Here is an 18478-nt window from a genome sequence, read left to right as displayed (position 1 = left end):
GAGAGTCTGTGATAGCAGATGGGCATACCAGGTCACCTCCTAGGCCAGCCAGTTTATGGTACAAAAGACCACAGTGGTGGATGGCCATCTGTAGCAAAGCTTACCTGGGACCAGAGGGGTGGGGCTGGAGACTGAGGTATGGTACCCAATGGAGGATCCCATGAGGTTTCGAGGTGGCACCAAACGAGCTGCCAACAGAGGAGGCGGTGTCCCCAACTGAAGTCGCTCAGATGCAGCAGCACCATGTTCGCGAGAGTACATGGGCTGTCCTACAGAGGAGAGAATAGGAGGGCAGCTGGGATTCAGAGTCACAAGCTTCTCTTAGGTAATGATCTACTTCCTGAGGCTTGAGCCAAGAACAAAGAAAGTATACCAAGGTGAACGGTTCTTAAGAAAGATGTTACTAAGATTCTTTCAAACTCAAGGAACAGACAGACATGCAACGGGTTAGGATGTGTTGAGGAATAAAGAGAGAGAAAGAATTAGGTAGTATGACTAGATAATCTACATTTTCTTTATCATCTTAAATGGAGTAACTTACGTGTTGATTGTACCCAAAACTGAACAATCAACCACATCAAGTTATTAGAAAAGTTATTAGACGTGGTTATGAACGAAGGCTGTCACACAAATTTGAAAAATAAGTAAGACACTCCCCCGAGAACTCATATAATTTCGGATATGCTCCAACTATCCTCCCATATCTGGGAGCAGAACAAAGAAAAATAATAAAGGAACTTAAAAAAACAAAAACACTCCCCCACAAGCATACCCTCACAGAGAATAAGAAATGTTCAAAAGAAAAAAATTAAACAAGACAGTGAAAATTTGTTACCTTCTGGGCAGGTGGATAACAAATACAGGGAAAGAAAAAAAAAGGACAAAATCCCAGATAAAGACCAGCCGCTGTACACCTGAAATTACCTCAGACATACAGACCACTCTTGAAAAGAAAGTATATTTAGATTCTATATATACTGATGCAAGAATGTCAGAAGCAATTAAGCCAAATTTTCCAGAACAAGATTTAAAAAAGACAAGATATCAGGAAGCAGAACTCCCCTTTCGTTGGTTATTTAACAGTATCTTTTTCACCGACTACCTCATATGAGACCTACTTTTAAGATTTACTCAGTATTTTATATCAGACATCCACTATGTGACACAAAACAAAGTGAATTTAGAGGTTTTTTTAACACCTGATGAAATGTCCTTATATAAAGTTGTAGCAGTTCAGAAGACTTTTAATACATTTAATAAGTCACAAAGCAACCCCTGATGTCACAGTGAATGTAGAGAAGAAACAGATGTGCTAAACTTTACCACCCTTCTCCACTGTAGCTAGAGCAGAGGAGGTAACAAGTCACAAAGCATAAGCAGACCATGTAACTGTGTACTAAGCACCATGCTTTCAATATGTACCTGATCATCCAACCATTACATTGCCAAAACAATTTTGCAAATCCTCAATGATCTGAAAACAGATGTAAGCATGACCTACTTGCAGAGAATTCCTTGCAGAATAAAATAGTGTGCTAAAGAGAGGAGTGGGAAGTACAATCTCAGCCCATGGGACTGGTTTAAATTTTGAAACAAATGACAAAGAACATGCACTTAAGACACTTCAGAAAGATGGTTGCTTATTCAAACGAAGCCTAGTTTTCTTTAACAATACCTATTCAGTCTCTAAATACTATTTCAAAAAGAGATGGTTCCTTAGCTAAAAGGCTGATTCTAGATCTAGGTAGAAAATTTGTAAAATGAGCCTGGTAGACCTTGGTATACCTAGCCCTTCCAGAAGCAAAAGGGCTACGAGACACTAGCATGTCAAAAACATAACCAAGCAAACTACAGAAGCCAACACGAAGAGGCTCGCAACAGTCAAAGATGAGCTAAACTGAACATCGGAGGGCCATAATGAGGTGAAACATGTCAAATGTTTAAAATTCATCAGTTCATAGTAATACTTAAAAAAAATACAATGGCCCATTTGGAAGATACTAGGAAACCAACTCATTTTTTAAAAACTGATAAATGAAAAGGCACAAGCATTTTTCCTGTCTTTCCCATAAAAATTGTTTTTCAGTTTGACCAAATGGTTAACAGAGAATGGCAGCCAAAAAACGTCTAAGAAAGCATCAAATTAGAATATCCCAAACGAAATGATATCTAGACAGGGATCACAAATGACCATGAGGAGCTTTTTAAATGGATAGAACAGGATGAAAACACCTGTACACCGATCAATACACGTAAGACACAAAGGAGACAACTTGATACTACGTAGATCATGATGATGATTCGCTGCAGCAGGAAGTACATAACCCCATCAATAAAATAGTCACATGAAAGAAGACAACTGTGAACCTAATTAAGTCTCTAAACTAAACCTCTCATTTACAGGAAATACAGGGGATACAGGTGTGTGCTGAATGACACCAGGGGATATGCTACGTGCCCAGTCAGAATGTGGAAAAATTCTTCAGGACAAAAACTTCCTCCACCTTTTCAAGAAGAAAAAAGGTAGGAAAAATTGTTACAAATTTAAAGACTTAAGCATATCAATTAAGTGTAATATATAGCCTTGTTTGGACCCAGCTTCAAATGACATAGCTATACAGGAACATCTGTGATACAACAGGGACTTGGGAACACTGAATACTCGACAATAGTAATAAGCTGTTACAAATATTCTATGACTGTGATAAAGTACAGTAATTGTGCCTATGTGTGTTTAGCCCTTATCTTGTAGAGATACATAATGAAGTTTTCACAGATAAAATGTTAAGTTTGGGAGTTACTCTAAAATGTTCAGATCAGGGAGGGGTGAGTCGTAGATGAAGCGCAACTAACCATTTGTTGATAAATGTGAAAGCTTATAAATGAGTAATGAAGATTACTACAATATTTGCTCTCTTGCTGTGTGTATTTGAAATTTTCCGTAATAAAAAGTTTTAAAAAATCAAATTGGTTATAATAACGGTGAAGATAAGTCAATCAAAATTTAGATTCATTCAATTAAGTTTTTTTGATCAGTTAGGAGTGACTGAATGATTCCCAATTGCAGAAGTCCCAAGTTTATGCTCCTATCTTAAGTTGTTCGTTTAACTTCTATGCCGGATGGCAACATTTTCACATTTAACACTAACTCTAATCAGCTGAACATGGTCTTTATTCAAACTAAACTTTTAGGTACTCTTTGTAATTTTCCTTTTTCTTTTTAGGACTACATCCATGGCATATGGAAGTCCCCAGGCTAGGGGTTAAATTGGAGCTGCAGCTGCCAGTCTACACCACAACTGCAGCAACACCAGATCCAAGCCACATCTGCAAACTATGCTGCAGCTTGTGGCAATGCCAGATCCTTAATCCACTGAGCAAGAGCAGGGATCAACCCACATCCTCAGTGATACTAGTTGGGTTCATTATTGCTGAGCCACAATAGGAACTCCTGAGCTTTAAACTAAAAGCTCAGACAGAAAAAATAAAAAGCTATGCCTTCCAATTACTGGTTATATTTATTATGTTTCTTCTCTATTAAAACCCAAAGTCCAATAAACGTATCAAGACAATAAAAAAAAAAAAAAAAAAAAAAAACACCAAAAGTCCTTGGCACACCTTCTTAAGTTCTAGGGACTAAATGGTGCCTGGCACATAGTAGGAACTCAATACTTAAAGAAAGGATGAAAATCTATTTACTAAAACTATCCAATGACAATTAAGTATTTCTTTGGATGAGTATCTTTATTTGATATTCATTAGACATTATTTGAAATTGGCGATATGACAACTACTAACACAAGGGGAGAGAAACTCTAGACAATATACAATGACCCTATTGGAGACTGACTGACTGTATTAGACATCAAAATCCATGATTGTACACCCAAAAATATTGTTTGTTCCACAGATTAAATTAGGAATCTCAAGTTTAAGAATACAGTGTTTAAATAATTTTACATAGCTAATAATAGGAAATTTATTTTCTGAAAGATAAAAGTAATTCATATAAATACAAATGAAGACCGGCTTCAATCTAAAAATCAGTCTCTGGAATCTAGGATGTTATATATGCACCTCCGTGAGCTGCAGTGTAGGTTGCAGACATGGCTTGGATCTAGCATTGCTGTGGTGTAGGCCGGCAGCTACAACTCCAATTTGATCTCCTGGCCTGGGAACCTCCATATGCCACAGGTATGGCCCCAAGAAGATGAAAAAAAAAAAAAAAAAGAGTCCTATCCTGGAAGGACACACTGAATGGGTGACTTCAAATGTGGGTAAAATGTTGAAGCACTTACTTCTGTGACATGCAGAAGTTCCTGGGTCAGGGACTGAACTGCCAGCATTGATAAGGGATCCCTAACCCCGTGTGCCACCTGGGAACTCTAATATTAACTTTTAAACAGCATTGTCAGGAGCCACATATATTCTACTCAGTTTTATAGTGGGGCAATTTTTTTTATTCTTTTAACATTCAATTGTTCTCTTCCAAAACAAGCAATAATTACAAACTAGATGAAGGTTTTACTTGGGGCAGAATCAGTTTGTTACCTGTGTTTCTGAAGCACCCTCTTCATTTAGTTTTAACAGCAAAAACACACCGCAATTGGTTTTTGTGGGTTTGTATCTTTAACATATTTCTTTCCTGCTGTTAGATTTTTAGCTTCTTAGGAGCAAAATAATTTCTTATTCATCTGTACACTGCCAGTACCTAGCACTGAGGAGACTCCTATTCTTACCTCCAAAAATCCAGACTTAATTTTCCTGTTTATCTGGGTTGCAACTGACATAACTAAACACTGTATGATATACTGTTCTTCACTTAAATTTTCTATGCTATGAATTTTAATGACAAAAAAATCCATAATTTAAACTTTCCTGACTCATTAAAATTTAAGGATAGCTCCAGTTCTCTATTACACTGCAAACATACATATAGCTTTTTTACTTAAATTTGAACTGAAGCAAGTTCTAATTTTTTTGAAATTATCAATTACAGCACTTAAAAAGTAAACCTGAACAATTTGAAGAATTCAACTTATTTGTCTGAAAGGCAATTAAAAAAAAAACCCAACTATTTTTAAATAAAATGAATAGAAAGAATTTATAAATGACAAACTACATCACACCAAAAAAATGTTTCTAATGTTCTGATTACCACAAACTATCTCACAGGTTTTCAAATTTCTCTATAAACTTTAGAATCAAATTCTAACTTTTAAGAAACGAAGTAGTTTACACAGCAGTTTTAAATTGTCCAATATAGAATATTCTGTAGCTTTCAAAATGTTCAGTTGCCAACCAACTATATCTGCTAATAAACATTGACACAGCATATAAAACTATCCTCTAAAGCAGTAATTAACAAATGTCAATAGGAAAGCTAATGCCTTTTACTGATCCAAAATAAAAATGGGAAGAAAATGTAACAATACTTCATAAAGCCAAATTTGTTTTTGTTTTCATTTTGTTGGTTGTGCCTACGGCATGCAGAAGTACCTGGGCCAGGGATCAAACCCATGCCATAGCAGTGACCTAAGCCCTTGCAGTAACGACAACCCTAACCCAATGAGCCACACAGGAACTTTCATAAAGCCAAATTTAAAAGTACTGTCCTTTATTCTGATTTATTTTGGTATAAGAATATTTTTTTAAACTTGAAATATTAGAAGTCTTCATATACAGTCCTTAACATGGCAAGATAAGAAAGCTGCTAACTGAACTGGTCCCCAAAGTCTTCATAGAAATATTACCAGCCTCTGAAAAACAGAAGCTTGAAACTTCTGTTCTAAAAGGCCTTTAATGGGGAGTGTCTGTCATGGTACAGCGGAAACAAATCCAACTAGGAACCATGAGGGTGTGGGTTCCAATTCCAGGCCTCACTCAGTGGGTTAAGGATCTGGCAGTGCCGTAAGCTGTGGTATTGGAACACTGATGCGGCTCAGAGCCTGTGTTGCTGTGGCTGTGGTGTAGGCCAACAGCTGCAGCTCCCCTATTGGACAGACCCCTAGCCTGGGAACCTCCATATGCTGCCAGTGCAGCCCTAAAAAAAAGCAAATAAATAAATAAACAAACAAATAAAAGGCCTTTAATGATACACCAAAAATAGTCTGGCTTTTAAAAATAATAGAAAAGTCATCTTCAAGTAACATGAAGTTAGATTTTTGTTCATCTTGGCTCCCTAGAGTACAGCACAATGCTGGCACTTAGTAGGTCCTCAATAAATATCTGCTGAATTAATGAATATTAGGTTAAGTCACTGAAATAAATGGTAACTGCCAGATATTTTTTAATTAAAATCAAAATAGAATTTCTATAGTCACAATGTCAAACTTAATATTAAAATAAATGGTAATTGTCTTTTTCAATAAATTAAAAACAAAATGGAACTTTTCTCATGAGTCACAATGCTAAATTTAACAATATGAAAATGTGTCATCTGCAAAAGACTCTCAGATAAACAATCTATTTTTTATATTTACAAATCCAAAAGCATTAAGAAATAATGTTAAGAACCGACTCCGGGAAGAATAAATGAAATAACATCGGGTAAATGCTGAAGCTGGGTGATGAGAACACGGGAGTTTGTTAGACTTAACTTCTTTATTTTCATATAAGTTTGAAACTTCCCACAGTTAAGAAAGTGAGAGAAGCCATAAAACAAATATGCACTGTAACAAGACACTATAGTAGTTACAAGACTGAAATCAGTAAAAGAGGATAGACAATTAAGGATCAGATGTGATTTCTGTTTTGAAGCAGCACACCTGAACAAAAGATTTACCTAAGTGGAAACACATCAAATAGTAGGGCTACACACATGACATGCCATTACACAAGAAATGCTTTCTGCTACTGCAGGAGTTCAGAAGAGAGCAATAATGTTCCTCATCACCTAGGAGATTTGCGCCTTGCAGAAAGGGGAGACAAAGCATATTGCCAGGAATGAAGAGAAGAAAATGAAGTTGAGTCATGACAGGCACACAGACAGGGTATAACTGGCCTAACCATAAAAATACATGTAATATTTTACAATGCCATACAACACAATAGTAAAAACACTATCAAGAAGTGAGGAAACGTGGGAGGGACTGGGAGTCTAGGGTTAGTACATACAAACCATTGCATTTGGAGTGGCTAAGCAATGAGGTCCTGCTGTACAGCACAGGGAACTGTATGCCCACTTGTGATGGAACATGATGGAGGATAACGTGAGAAAAAAATTTACACATGTATGACTGGGTCACTTTGCTGTACAGTAGAAATCGACAGAACACTGGAAACCAACTATAATGAAAGCATAGAAATCATAAAAAAAAAGAAAGTAAAAATCACCCTAGATTCTGCCATTCAGAAGAAACCATTATTGGAGTTTCCATCGTGGCTCAGTGGTTTGTGAATCCAACTAGGAACCATGAGGTTTCGGGTTCAATCCCTGGCCTTGCTCAGTGGGTTAAGGATCCGGCGTTGCTGTGAGCTGTGGTGTAGGTCGCAGACGCAGCTCGGATCCCGTGTTGCTGTGGCTCTGGTATAGGCTGGCGGCTACAGCTCTGATTAGACCCCTAGCCTGGGAACCTCCATATGCCGCAGGAGGGGCTCAAAAAATGGCAAAAAGACAAAAAAAAAAAGAAGAAACCATTATTAAAATTTCTGTGAACATTCTTTCAGACATCTATTTTATATACATATGTAGATGTACACATATTGTTTTATATCAGTGGAGCATAACGATACTGTTTTATAAATTTTGACACTGGACATCTATGTCAATATATTTATAAATATTCCTCCTATTTAAGGAGGGGAGGAATTTCATAGATTTCATAGATCCTTAAACACATGTCCTATAAGCGACCCTTTGCTATAAATGTTTATGTTGTTTTGTAGTATTTTCTAAACAATGCTATTGTGAAGAAAAAAAAAGAAGTGGGGACTCAATTATAGAAAGAGAAGCCACAGAAAGAGGTCCATCTATGGTTGAGGACAGAATAGTGGCCACTGCAGAGTTCTCATAAGGGACTGTCATGGCTGGTTTTCTCAGGGAAACTAGCTCAGCAGCATTACGTGCTGTGGTGTAGGGAAGGCAGTGGTCAAACATAATGGAACCAAGAAGACTGCAGCAATAATCCAAAATGTGAAGTGGTTCCAGTGTGGATGAGGGCAGGAGCCACAGCAGGAAAAGAGAGAAAGGGATGCTTCAAAGAAAAAGAGGAAGGATTTTTTTATTAACTAGCTATAAAAAAACAAAGCAATGAGTCAAATCATGCTTTCAGGTTTCAATTCAATTAAGTGAATGTTATTTTCATTAACAAAGACAGACAGGGAGAGTGGAGGTAGCAGAGACTGAGGAAGATAACAGGGTTTGATTTAAGGAGGCTGAAATTGATGAGAATAATAACTATAAAATGATAACAACTAATCTTTATATTAACTTCTAGATGCCAGACACTATCCTAGATGCTTTATATATATTAACCCACTTCTTCCCCAAAACAACCTTAACGAGGTGAGTAATGCTATTTTTCTATTTTACAAAAGAGGAAATTAGGATACAAAGAAGTAACTTGCCTAAGGTCACAATGAACATAATGGATGGAACCAGAATTTGAACTGGGGCTTAATTTGCTGAGCTGCCTCTTCATGGCATGACAGAGATGAAGAAATATTTATGATAAACAGATGAATTTATCCATAAATTTACCTACTGTGGAAAGAAAATCTCACGGTCTGATATTTTTAACAACCAACTACCTTATTTTTATGTTTTTGGAAAAAGGAATTTTTTTAAAGCCTTAGCAAACTAAAAACAAACAACAAAAACAGTTAAGAAATAAAAGAGAATTAGGATGCAAAAAAAAAAAAAATTACAGTTAGACATAAATGTCACAAAATAGCCTAGCCACTAAACATTACAGTTTAAATGATGCTATACTATCTTCACTTCGGCATTACAAGTAGTTATTTAAGCATATTGTACCCAATCTTCTGTATACTCTTAGAAGATAAGCCTTGCATTTTGAAAATTCAGAGGAATAATTTTTGAACGGAAGCTTCCAAGTGAAATTCCTCCAGCAGAGGAGACTAAATGTTGCTACTCCATAGCAAAGAAGCCTTCTCCAATTCAGAGGGCCTGGCCCTGCTCTCTCATCATCACACATAATTAAAATACAGCTAGACAATATAACCAAACAGTAAACTGTTTTGGGACCATAAACACAGCTTTATATAGCATGGTCCGCAGAAACCGAAATTAATTGTACTTTTTTTTTAGGGCCAAACCCGCAGCATATGGAAGTTACCAGGCTAGGGGTCAAATCGGAGCTACAGCTGCTGGCCTACGCCACATCCACGTGGGATCTGAGCCATGTCTGTGACCTACACCACAGCTCATGGCAACACTGGATCCTTAACCCACTGAGTGAGGCCAGGGATTGAACCCACAACCTCGTGGATACTAGTAGGGGTCATTACTGCTGAGCCACAATGGGAACTCCGAACTTTTTCTTTAAGTGTAAGACTATTCAAGAAAACGTGCTTTTTTCTGGCAATCTTAAGTCAAACATTTACTCACGTTCTGACACTGTATAAAGGAGGTTCTGGGGTAAAGGAGGAGGTAGTCTTGCTCCCACTGGTGCAAGATTGGGCACTGCACTTGTCCCAGGCTGGTCACGGTTGTTTATCAAGCTTGACTGTGTTATGGGTGGTCCTACAGACAACAAACAATGAAAGGTTAAGCACTAATATTTCCTAACTAATAAAAATACTATACTGAGTGCTAATCTGGATATTCATAATCAAAATACTTATTTGGGTTTAGAACAGAATTAAGGAAGTTGATGTGCACATGCTTAGACACTGAGCCGCATAATTAATTAAAATGACATTTTAAAAGTTACATGGGAATTCCCATTGTGGCACAGCAAAAACAATTCAGATGAGTATCCGCGCAGACAAGGGTTCGAACCCTGGCCCTGCTCAGTGGGTTGGGGATCTGGCATTGCCATGAGCTGTGGTGTAGGTCGCAGACTCGGCTCAGATCCCATATGGCTGTGGCTGTGGTATAGGCCAGCAGCTACAGCTCTGATCAGACCCCTAGCCTGGGAACTTCCATATGTCTCGGGCGTAGCCCCAAAAAAGAAAAAAGAAAAAAAAAAAAAGTTGCATGGTTAAGGATCCAGCATTGTTACCATAGTGGCTTGGGTCACTGCTGTGGCAAGGGCTTGATCTCTGGTGTGGGAACTTCTGCATGCCTGCAGACATGGCCAAAAAAATGACATTTTAGTTCTGTCACAGACAAAGCTAATCTAGGGCGGAAAAATGGCAGAAGTGGTTGCCTTTGGAGGGTGGGAGTGGCAAAAGGGTGGCAAGGGACTTGAACAAACTTTCTGGAATGATGGTAAAATTCTACAGAACTCTTAAGTTACTGATAAACATGTTTAAGTGTACTGATGTCTACAGTATACTGTGAGATGCATTAAAACTAAAAATAGAGAGACGGAAAGATATGTAATAACACCAATACAGTAAAATGTTAATTGTAGAACCCAGGTGATTAGTATTCTTGTTTGCTTCAATTTTTTTTTTTTTTTGGTCTTTTTTGCCATTTCTAGGGCCGCTCCTGTGGCATATGGAGGTTCCCAGGCTAGGGGTCGAATCGGAGCTGTAGCTGCCAGCCTACAGCGGGATCCGAGCTGCATCTGCAACACACACCACAGCTCACGGCAACGCTGGATCCTTAACCCACTGAGCAAGGCCAGGGATCGAACCCACAACCTCATGGTTCCTAGTCGGATTCATTAACCACTGAGCCGCAATGGGAACTCCTGTTTCAAATTTTTCATAGCAAAATGTTGGGAGCTGTGGAGGTAACATTCTTGGATTTAACTTTTAAACAGATATGTTCCCACAATGAGATAAGATCTTTTATTATGGGAATTTATATATACCAAAAATGCCATTTTATCTGGGAAGAAAAATTGCAACTTGAACTTCATAATTACAGTTTATGTAACAATATTAAATATTCACAAATGCTGTTAAAAGAACCATATTTCCATTAACCAAATCTATGCATTAAACTATCAACTTTAATGAAAATGTGCTCTATAGAGAATGTTACTGCAGGAAACCTATGTGAATGGAAGCATGCAAAACTTTTTTGAAACTTCTTGTGAGTCTTTAATGATATAAGAAATTAGAAGTTGAAAAAAACAAAGTTAAGGAGCTTCCTTGTGGCCTAGTGGGTTAAAGATCCAGCAGTGTCACTTAAATGATGCAGGCTCCCTGGCCTGGGAACTTCTGCCTGATGCAGGCAAGGCCAAAAAACAAAAGTTGAAAAAGTACCAATTAAGTAAACTGAACAGCAATTTTTTTTTTCTTGGCTGTGTCCATAGCATCTGTAAGTTCCCAAGTCAGGGATCAACCCGTGCCAAGACAAAGACCTGAGGACTGCAGTGACAATGCCAATTCCTTGACCCACTGAGCCACAGAGGAACTCTGACAATCTTTTTGTTTTTTTTTCTTTTTAGGGCCACAGCCATGGCACATGGAGCTTCCAAGGCTAGGGGTTGAATCGGAGCTACAGCTGCCGGCCTACACCAGTCACAGCAACACAGGATCTGAGCTAAATCTTCAACCTACAAACACCACAGCTCATGGCAATGCTGGACCCTTAACCCACTGAGTGAGGCCAGGGATCAAACCCACAACCTCATGGTTACTAGTCGGATTCATTTTCTTTTTTTTTTTTTTGCTATTTCTTGGGCCGCTCTCGCGGCATATGGAGGTTCCCAGGCTAGGGGTTGAATCGGAGCTGTAGCCACCGGCCTACGCCAGAGCCACAGCAACGCGGGATCCGAGCCGCATCTGCAACCTACACCACAGCTCACGGCAACGCCGGATCGTTAACCCACTGAGCAAGGGCAGGGACCGAACCCGCAACCTCATGGTTCCTAGTCGGATTCATTAAGCACTGCGCCACGATGGGAACTCCCCGGATTCATTTTCAATGCATCATGGTGGGAACTCCCTGACAATCATTTTTTAAAATAATTTGCCAACGCGTAAAATGTTAAATGTCTTCAAGTAGCTATTTTTTATTACATCTTTGTACACATATAAAACTATTTGCCCTAGAATTTTGTTACATTTAAAAGATTTAGTAAATCAGCTATAATGGAAAAAATAAAAACCATTATTAAAAAAAAGTTTCCTGTTAATAAAGAGAGCACACAGGATTGTAATAAAGTTCTAGAAAAAAGTGAAAAATAATTTTGTCTTTTCTGTTAAACCAGAAACTATTAAGATTTTTTAAATCATGTTTAAACATTTCTTACTCTTAATATTGGTGAATATGGTAACAGCATAATGAGCATTTTTTCTGAAGACCTTATAATTAAAGAGATTCATATTGAAGTACATACTGGTGAAATGATACATTTCAAACGTACTTCAAAAAAAAAAAAAAAAAAAGGAGCCTAGACAATTAAAAAAAAAAAAACAACAGGGAGAGTTTTCGTTGTGGCAGAGTGGTTAACAAATCTGAATAGGAACCATGAGGTTGCAGGTTCGATCCTTGGTCTTGCTCAGTAGGTTAAGGATCCGGTGTTGCCATGAGATGTGGTGTAGGTCACAGATGCGGCTCAGATCCCGTGTTGTTGTGGCTCTGGCATAGGCTGGGCAGCTACAGCTCCGATTAGACCTCTAACCTGGGAACCTCCATATGCCGCGGGAACAGTCCTAGAAAAGGCAAAAAGACCAAAAAAAAAAAAAAAAAAAAAAATCCTGAAAGAATACGTAGGGGGATAGAGGGAGGAATAAACAAGACAAAAATAGCTGAATACTGATACCCAGTGAAGCTGGATGATGGTGCATGGTACACTGTTATTCTGATCTGTGTATATTTGAAAACTTCCATAAAGGGAAGGAAGAATTGGATGTTGGATGCAGGCAATCAAAAGACACAAATTTCCAATTTTAAGATAAGTACTAGGGATCTAATAATCTACAACATGACAAATATAACACTGCTTTATGAACATGAAACATATACATATGAAAGCTGTTAACAGAGTAAATCCTAAGAGTTCTTGTCATAAGAAAAAATTGTTATCCATTCCTTTCATTCTGTACCTATATGAGATAAGTGGTCACTAAACTTACTGTTATAATCATTTCATAGTATTATGCAAGTCAAATCATTATGCTGTGAACTTTAAGCTTATTCAGAACTGTACATCAATTATATATCTATAAAACTGGAAGAAAAAAAGCAAATCTCCAAAATAAAACATTTTAAAGAAGTTTCAAAAAAATCTCAAAGGGATTTTCTTTAAAGACTGGGAAATTTCATTCATCTACTGGCATATTCTAAAAAAGACATCCTCAAAACCCTAGCTTCCTTAAGATGCTATCAATTACCAAGACTCTGACTGTAAGTCATTACAGATTAAGCAACTACTGAGAAAAGTGACACTTGGAGGGGAGCTCCCTGGTGGCCTAGCAGCCGAAGACTGCTTGTGTCACTGCTATGGCGCAGGTTTGATCCCTGGCCCATGGAACTTCTGCATATTAAGGGCGTGGCAAAAAAAAAAAAAAAAAAATTACACTTGGAGGTACTACAGCAGCTTGGATCGCTGCTGAAGTGTGGGTTCGATCCACAGCCTGGTCCAGTTGGTAAAAAGGATCTGGTGTTGCCGCAATTTCGGCATAGGTCCCAGCTGAGGCTTAGATTCAATCCCTGGCCCAGGAACATCCATGTGCTGCTGGGACAGCCATTTAAAAAAAAGGAAAAAACAGCATCTTAATTATAAGAATATATTCCAAATTTTATTAAAAATTTAGTATTCAGAATCTTAAAATCTAGTGTCAGGTTAGCTAAAAGGGATGGATTTTTTTTTTTTTTTTTTTTTTGTCTTTTCAGGGCTACACCTGTGGCATATGGAAGTTCCCAGGCTAGGGGCTAAATCAGAGTTGCAGCTGCTGGCCTACACCACAACCCAGCAACGCCAGATCCAAGCCGCATCTGCAACCTACAGCACAGCTCATGGCAACGCCAGATCCCTAACCCACTGAGCAAGGCCAGGAATAGAACTCAAGTCCTCATGGATACTAGGGTTCATTAGTGCTGAGCCACAACGGGAACTCAGGGATGGATTCTTTTCGATGCAATTCTTTGTTAAAGAATAGTCGACATGTACTTACTTGGTATGGGAAGCACAACAGGAGGTGGAGGCTGACCATGGCCTTGGGGAACAGGAAGTCTCATATTATGGCCAGGACCTGGACCTGGGCCTGGTCCTGGGCCCGGACCTGGACCCGGGCCTGGGCCTGGGCCCGGGCCTGGCATTGGAGGCATTAGCATTCCAGGAGGTGGTGGCGGAGGAAGCCCAGGAGGAGGTGGAGGGAAAGGAATCATGCTTGGTAGAGCAACTTCATCAACAACCAGGGGATCATTGCCATGATCAAACTGACAAAGGTCACCAAGTACACAAAATCCTCTTTCTGTGAGAATAAAAGATAAACCTCATTATGATCTACACAGAATTGAGAAAATAAACAAAACAAGTCCCTGAAACAGCCAGCAATCTGATTTATTCTCCTAGGAGTCTAAAGCCTCCTCGTGTTACTCTGCTAGTCACTGCACATCCTCAGGTAGGCCAGGTGTCCTCTCTACCATGTATGCTGTGAGACTACACTTTGTTGAGACAGCACCAACCACTATTAGATCAATCCATTTACTATTAAATTTTCATAATAAAAATTTAATTATTTTATTTTCTCTTTTTTGGCCGTCCCACAGCATATGGAGTTCTTGGGCCAGGGACCAGATCCAAGCCACAGTTTCAACCCACATCATAGCCGAAGCAACATCAGATCCTTTAATCTGGGGATCAAACCTGAGTCCCGGTGCTGCAGAGACTCTGCCAATCCCCTGGGAACTCCAAAAATTCAGTTATTTTAAATAATAATTTAACGAAGATAGGGAGGACAAGAAACTTGAACTAGATGATCTAATCTCAACTACCTATTTTCAAAGCATTATTCTAAAGCAATCCTTTTTGCTTTATCTAGAAGTTGAAAGTTTAAGTTATTCACCTGAGCATTATTACAGTTATTCACTGTTGCATTGCTTGTAACAGCAAAATATTTGAAAAGCGCCGTCAATAAGAAAAAGGTTTAAAGTCATTTCCGTAAGTACAGAATACTAAGAAGCATAAAAACATATTGAGGAAGGCCTTTATATGTTAACACAGGATGCTGGCCAGGAAATATTGCTAAGTGAAAAAAAAATACACAGCATGATATATACTACACTAGTATTTATATAACAAAGAAAGTTGGGGAGAATATACATTTTTGTTTATGTGCTCACGCAGAGACTATGTCTGGAAAGACAAAGAAACGGACAGCATTTAATTGGCCTTTAGAAGATCTTTGTGGCTGGGAGACCAGGGTGAGAGTATGTTAATGTTTGAATTATGTGATTCTAACTAAAAATTAATAAAATGAAGGCGTTCTATAGTGGCACAGTGGGTTAAGGATCTAGTGCCGTCACTACAGCAGCTTGGGTTGCTGCTGTGGCGCAGGTTTAATCCCTGGCCCAAGGACTTCCATATGCCACAGGCACAGCCAAAAAAAACAAAAACAGAAAAACCCCAAATAAACAAAGAAGCATATGCCTATACCTTTTAATAAAACCCACACTATAATGAAAAGGAATCCAATTCTTGTAATATTTGCTTTACTAGTACTTTTGGGTACAATATAAAAAAGAATTTTTACCGTCATAATCTCTGCATCGCCTCTTTGGTGGTGGGTTTCGACCGAAAGAATTGGAAGAGCTATGATTATTATAGTAATTAGACCAACTCTCTGTTGTGTTTTCAGAGTGGTGCGCAGGTGCGATCACAGTAACGGTGCTGGGAATAGACTGTGCCCCAGAGGAATACTGCTCCGAAGAGTTCGGAGGGGGTGCGGACACAGGCACATAGGAGCTCTCCAAGTCATTCCTCTCACTCTTAAACTTAGATCTTTCCCTGTGTTCTGTTTTAGAGACAAAACAAAACCAAGAAACAAGTAAGATCAAACATCCATATTCTTAAACTATGTTATTTTCTCGCTTACAGAAAGGGGAAGGTGAGAATACCGAAGTCAATGTACTGAGCTGTCCAAGTTTCAGAGTGCTGCCATTGTTAATACACCCTAAAAGCAGGAGCAGCAACAATGTGACCGACCTTGACCACCACTTGTGTAAGAGCACCTTTTACAGCACCAGCATCAATACATAATGAAGAAAGACTAGCTTCTCCATGCCTCATCAGGATGCTGTGCAAGAACTGACTTCCAAACCGGCATTCTGAGAGAGAAGCGGTTGGGATCTGGGTAATCTACTTCTATTTTTTCCTCTGTAATTCTAAGAACTCCAGGCAACCTCAAAGCAAATCAATTCTTTCTAGTCAAGTCATGGGAGTGAGGAAGCAGGCACTCTTCTTCCTCCAGTGATAGCTTTGCTGATCAAAAGATCCTTGTTTCACTTATACAAAATGACTTAAAAGTCTAGAATATACTACAATATGCTTATGAATGGCTTCTTTTTAGTCAACCTTCTTTGACTCCATCCTGAGGACAGAGCCTTGTCTTCATTAAAAAAAAAAAAATGAGCACTGTTTTGAGACAGATTTCAGATTTCACAATTCTCATATTAAAGGCACATTTACCTTAAAGGGAAGTTCTGGCACACTTGTGATTGACACAGGAACATCAACAACTACAGAGGTTTTGAGGGGGAGCCTCATCTACTCACCGACGCTCCTATTTGGATCCCGGTCTTTGCTGCGCCCCCGGCTTCGACTCCGACTCCTACTCAGGCCTCGGCTCTTACTCCGGCTCTTACTCCTGCCTCTTCTCCAGTCATACTTCTCACGGTACAATTCATTTCGCTCATAGTACCGGTCATAGTCTCTCCACTTGCCATCTTCTCTTTTTTTCTCCCGTGTCCTATAATACACAGATATGAAAGCCATATGTATGCCTCAAAAACCAAGTGTGAAAACAGATCAGTGGTAGGAAATACCCTCAATTATCAGAATTCATAATTTCTATGCTCTTTCAGAAAGCCATAGAACCACCACATAATTCCTCTAATCCAGTATATAAAAAGAAAAAACATTCCCTTCAAGTATATGGGGTGGGGAGAAATGAAAAAAGGAGGTGAATCCAAACTATGGGGAGGGGTAAGGAGGAAAATATATTTAAAATGAGGAAAGACAAAACACTCAAAACAAAGTCTTCCTAAAAAATGTCCTAAACATTTTTTGATGGGAGGCCTGATGATTCAACATATAAACTGCACCACTTGTAATATAAAATGCTAAGGATGATTTTAATATTGAGCACCCCTAACCAAATGGAACATTTCATTAATATTCTCTAAGGAGACTGCTCCCACCCCTGAGCTCTTGGGGAAAGCACATAACGATGACTGTTTATAAAAGGAGAGAAAGTATGACAAAGATGAGGGGAAAAAAAAAAAAAAAAACAGAGGGAAAGGAAAGGTAACTCTTTCTTTAAGCAATTTAGAGAGAGAGGAATAGAGCATATGTGAAAAATCCCTTTAATACCCTTATAAGGTAACTTAAAAGTAAGTTATCAATATCTTCCTAATTAAGATAAACACAAACCTTCGTTCACTCGACTCTGAACGAGTCTTCTGGGGACTAGGGTATTTCTTTTTTCTGCCATCTCGTTCCTCCTCTGCTGGCTCCTGAAATACCTACATGAAAATATTCATTAGAAGCAAGAATAATCCTACAAATTATAAAACAAATCCACTTGATAAGCTTTCTGGCACAAGAGAGGGCACAAATACACTGAAATACTGAAGTCAAATCACATCCCAAAAAGTTGGTCAACAGGAGAAAGGAAAAAAGAAGCAGAAATTACTTTGAAGTAATATGTTAATTTTTAAATGTTAAATTAAGGTAGAAATTATCGTAGGAGGAAAACAGCAATCCATTCAGATAGTAAAATGATTTATGTTCTCCTAATTACAAAATATATTCACACATAAAATTCACTGGAGAAGAACTTTAGATTTTTTTTTTTCTTTTTGTCCTTTCTAGGGCCGCACCTGCGGCATATGGAGGTTCCCAGGCTAGGGTCTAATAGGAGCTAGCCACCAGCCTACGCCACAGCCACAACTATGCTAGATCCGAGCTGCATCTGCAACCTACACCACGGCTCACAGCAACGCCAGATCCCCAACCCATTGAGCAAGGCCAGGGATCAACCGGCAACCTCATGGTTCCTAGTCGGATCCATTTCCGCTGCACCACAACAGGAACTCCAACTTTAGATTCATTTCATAGAAAAGGTTTCAGCAACAAATGATTAACCAAACAAATGTTAGAAAACTAAGTATTTCATATGAATTAAGGAAAAATGGTATTAGAATTAATGGGGATGTTAAGGCTTCTTT

General features: G+C 38.6%; 1 protein-coding gene across 8 annotated transcripts in view; it reads right to left on the bottom strand.

Annotated features, from left to right (window-relative positions):
- Window positions 1-18478, bottom strand: part of RBM27 (RNA binding motif protein 27) — a 75591-nt gene that overhangs the window by 37319 nt on the left and 19794 nt on the right. For 5 of the 8 annotated variants that reach the window (XR_014838984.1, XR_014838985.1, XR_014838986.1 and 2 more), the window contains exons 4-9: window positions 17682-17773; window positions 16805-16998; window positions 15784-16044; window positions 14203-14502; window positions 9572-9706; window positions 105-269 (exon numbers count right to left, since the gene is read on the bottom strand). Coding sequence is in view for 5 of the 8 variants with exons in the window: in XM_003124070.7 (XP_003124118.4) it covers window positions 105-269; window positions 9572-9706; window positions 14203-14502; window positions 15784-16044; window positions 16805-16998; window positions 17682-17773 (1147 nt within the window). In the remaining 3 variants the exon portion in view is untranslated. The remainder of the gene's footprint in view (window positions 1-104; window positions 270-9571; window positions 9707-14202; window positions 14503-15783; window positions 16045-16804; window positions 16999-17681; window positions 17774-18478) is intronic. The other 3 variants (XM_085014925.1, XM_085014926.1, XM_085014924.1) reach the window with 2 other exon arrangements.

The sequence above is a fragment of the Sus scrofa genome, chromosome 2, assembly GCF_054392235.1.
Source record: "Sus scrofa isolate SSC_HxYL_T2T_F1_AM1 chromosome 2, Sscrofa_HxYL_maternal_Yorkshire_Landrace_v2.0, whole genome shotgun sequence".
In the NCBI taxonomy this organism is placed as follows: domain Eukaryota; kingdom Metazoa; phylum Chordata; class Mammalia; order Artiodactyla; family Suidae; genus Sus; species Sus scrofa.
Note: the sequence above shows the minus strand (reverse complement) of the source record. Positions and strands in the feature narration are given on the sequence as shown.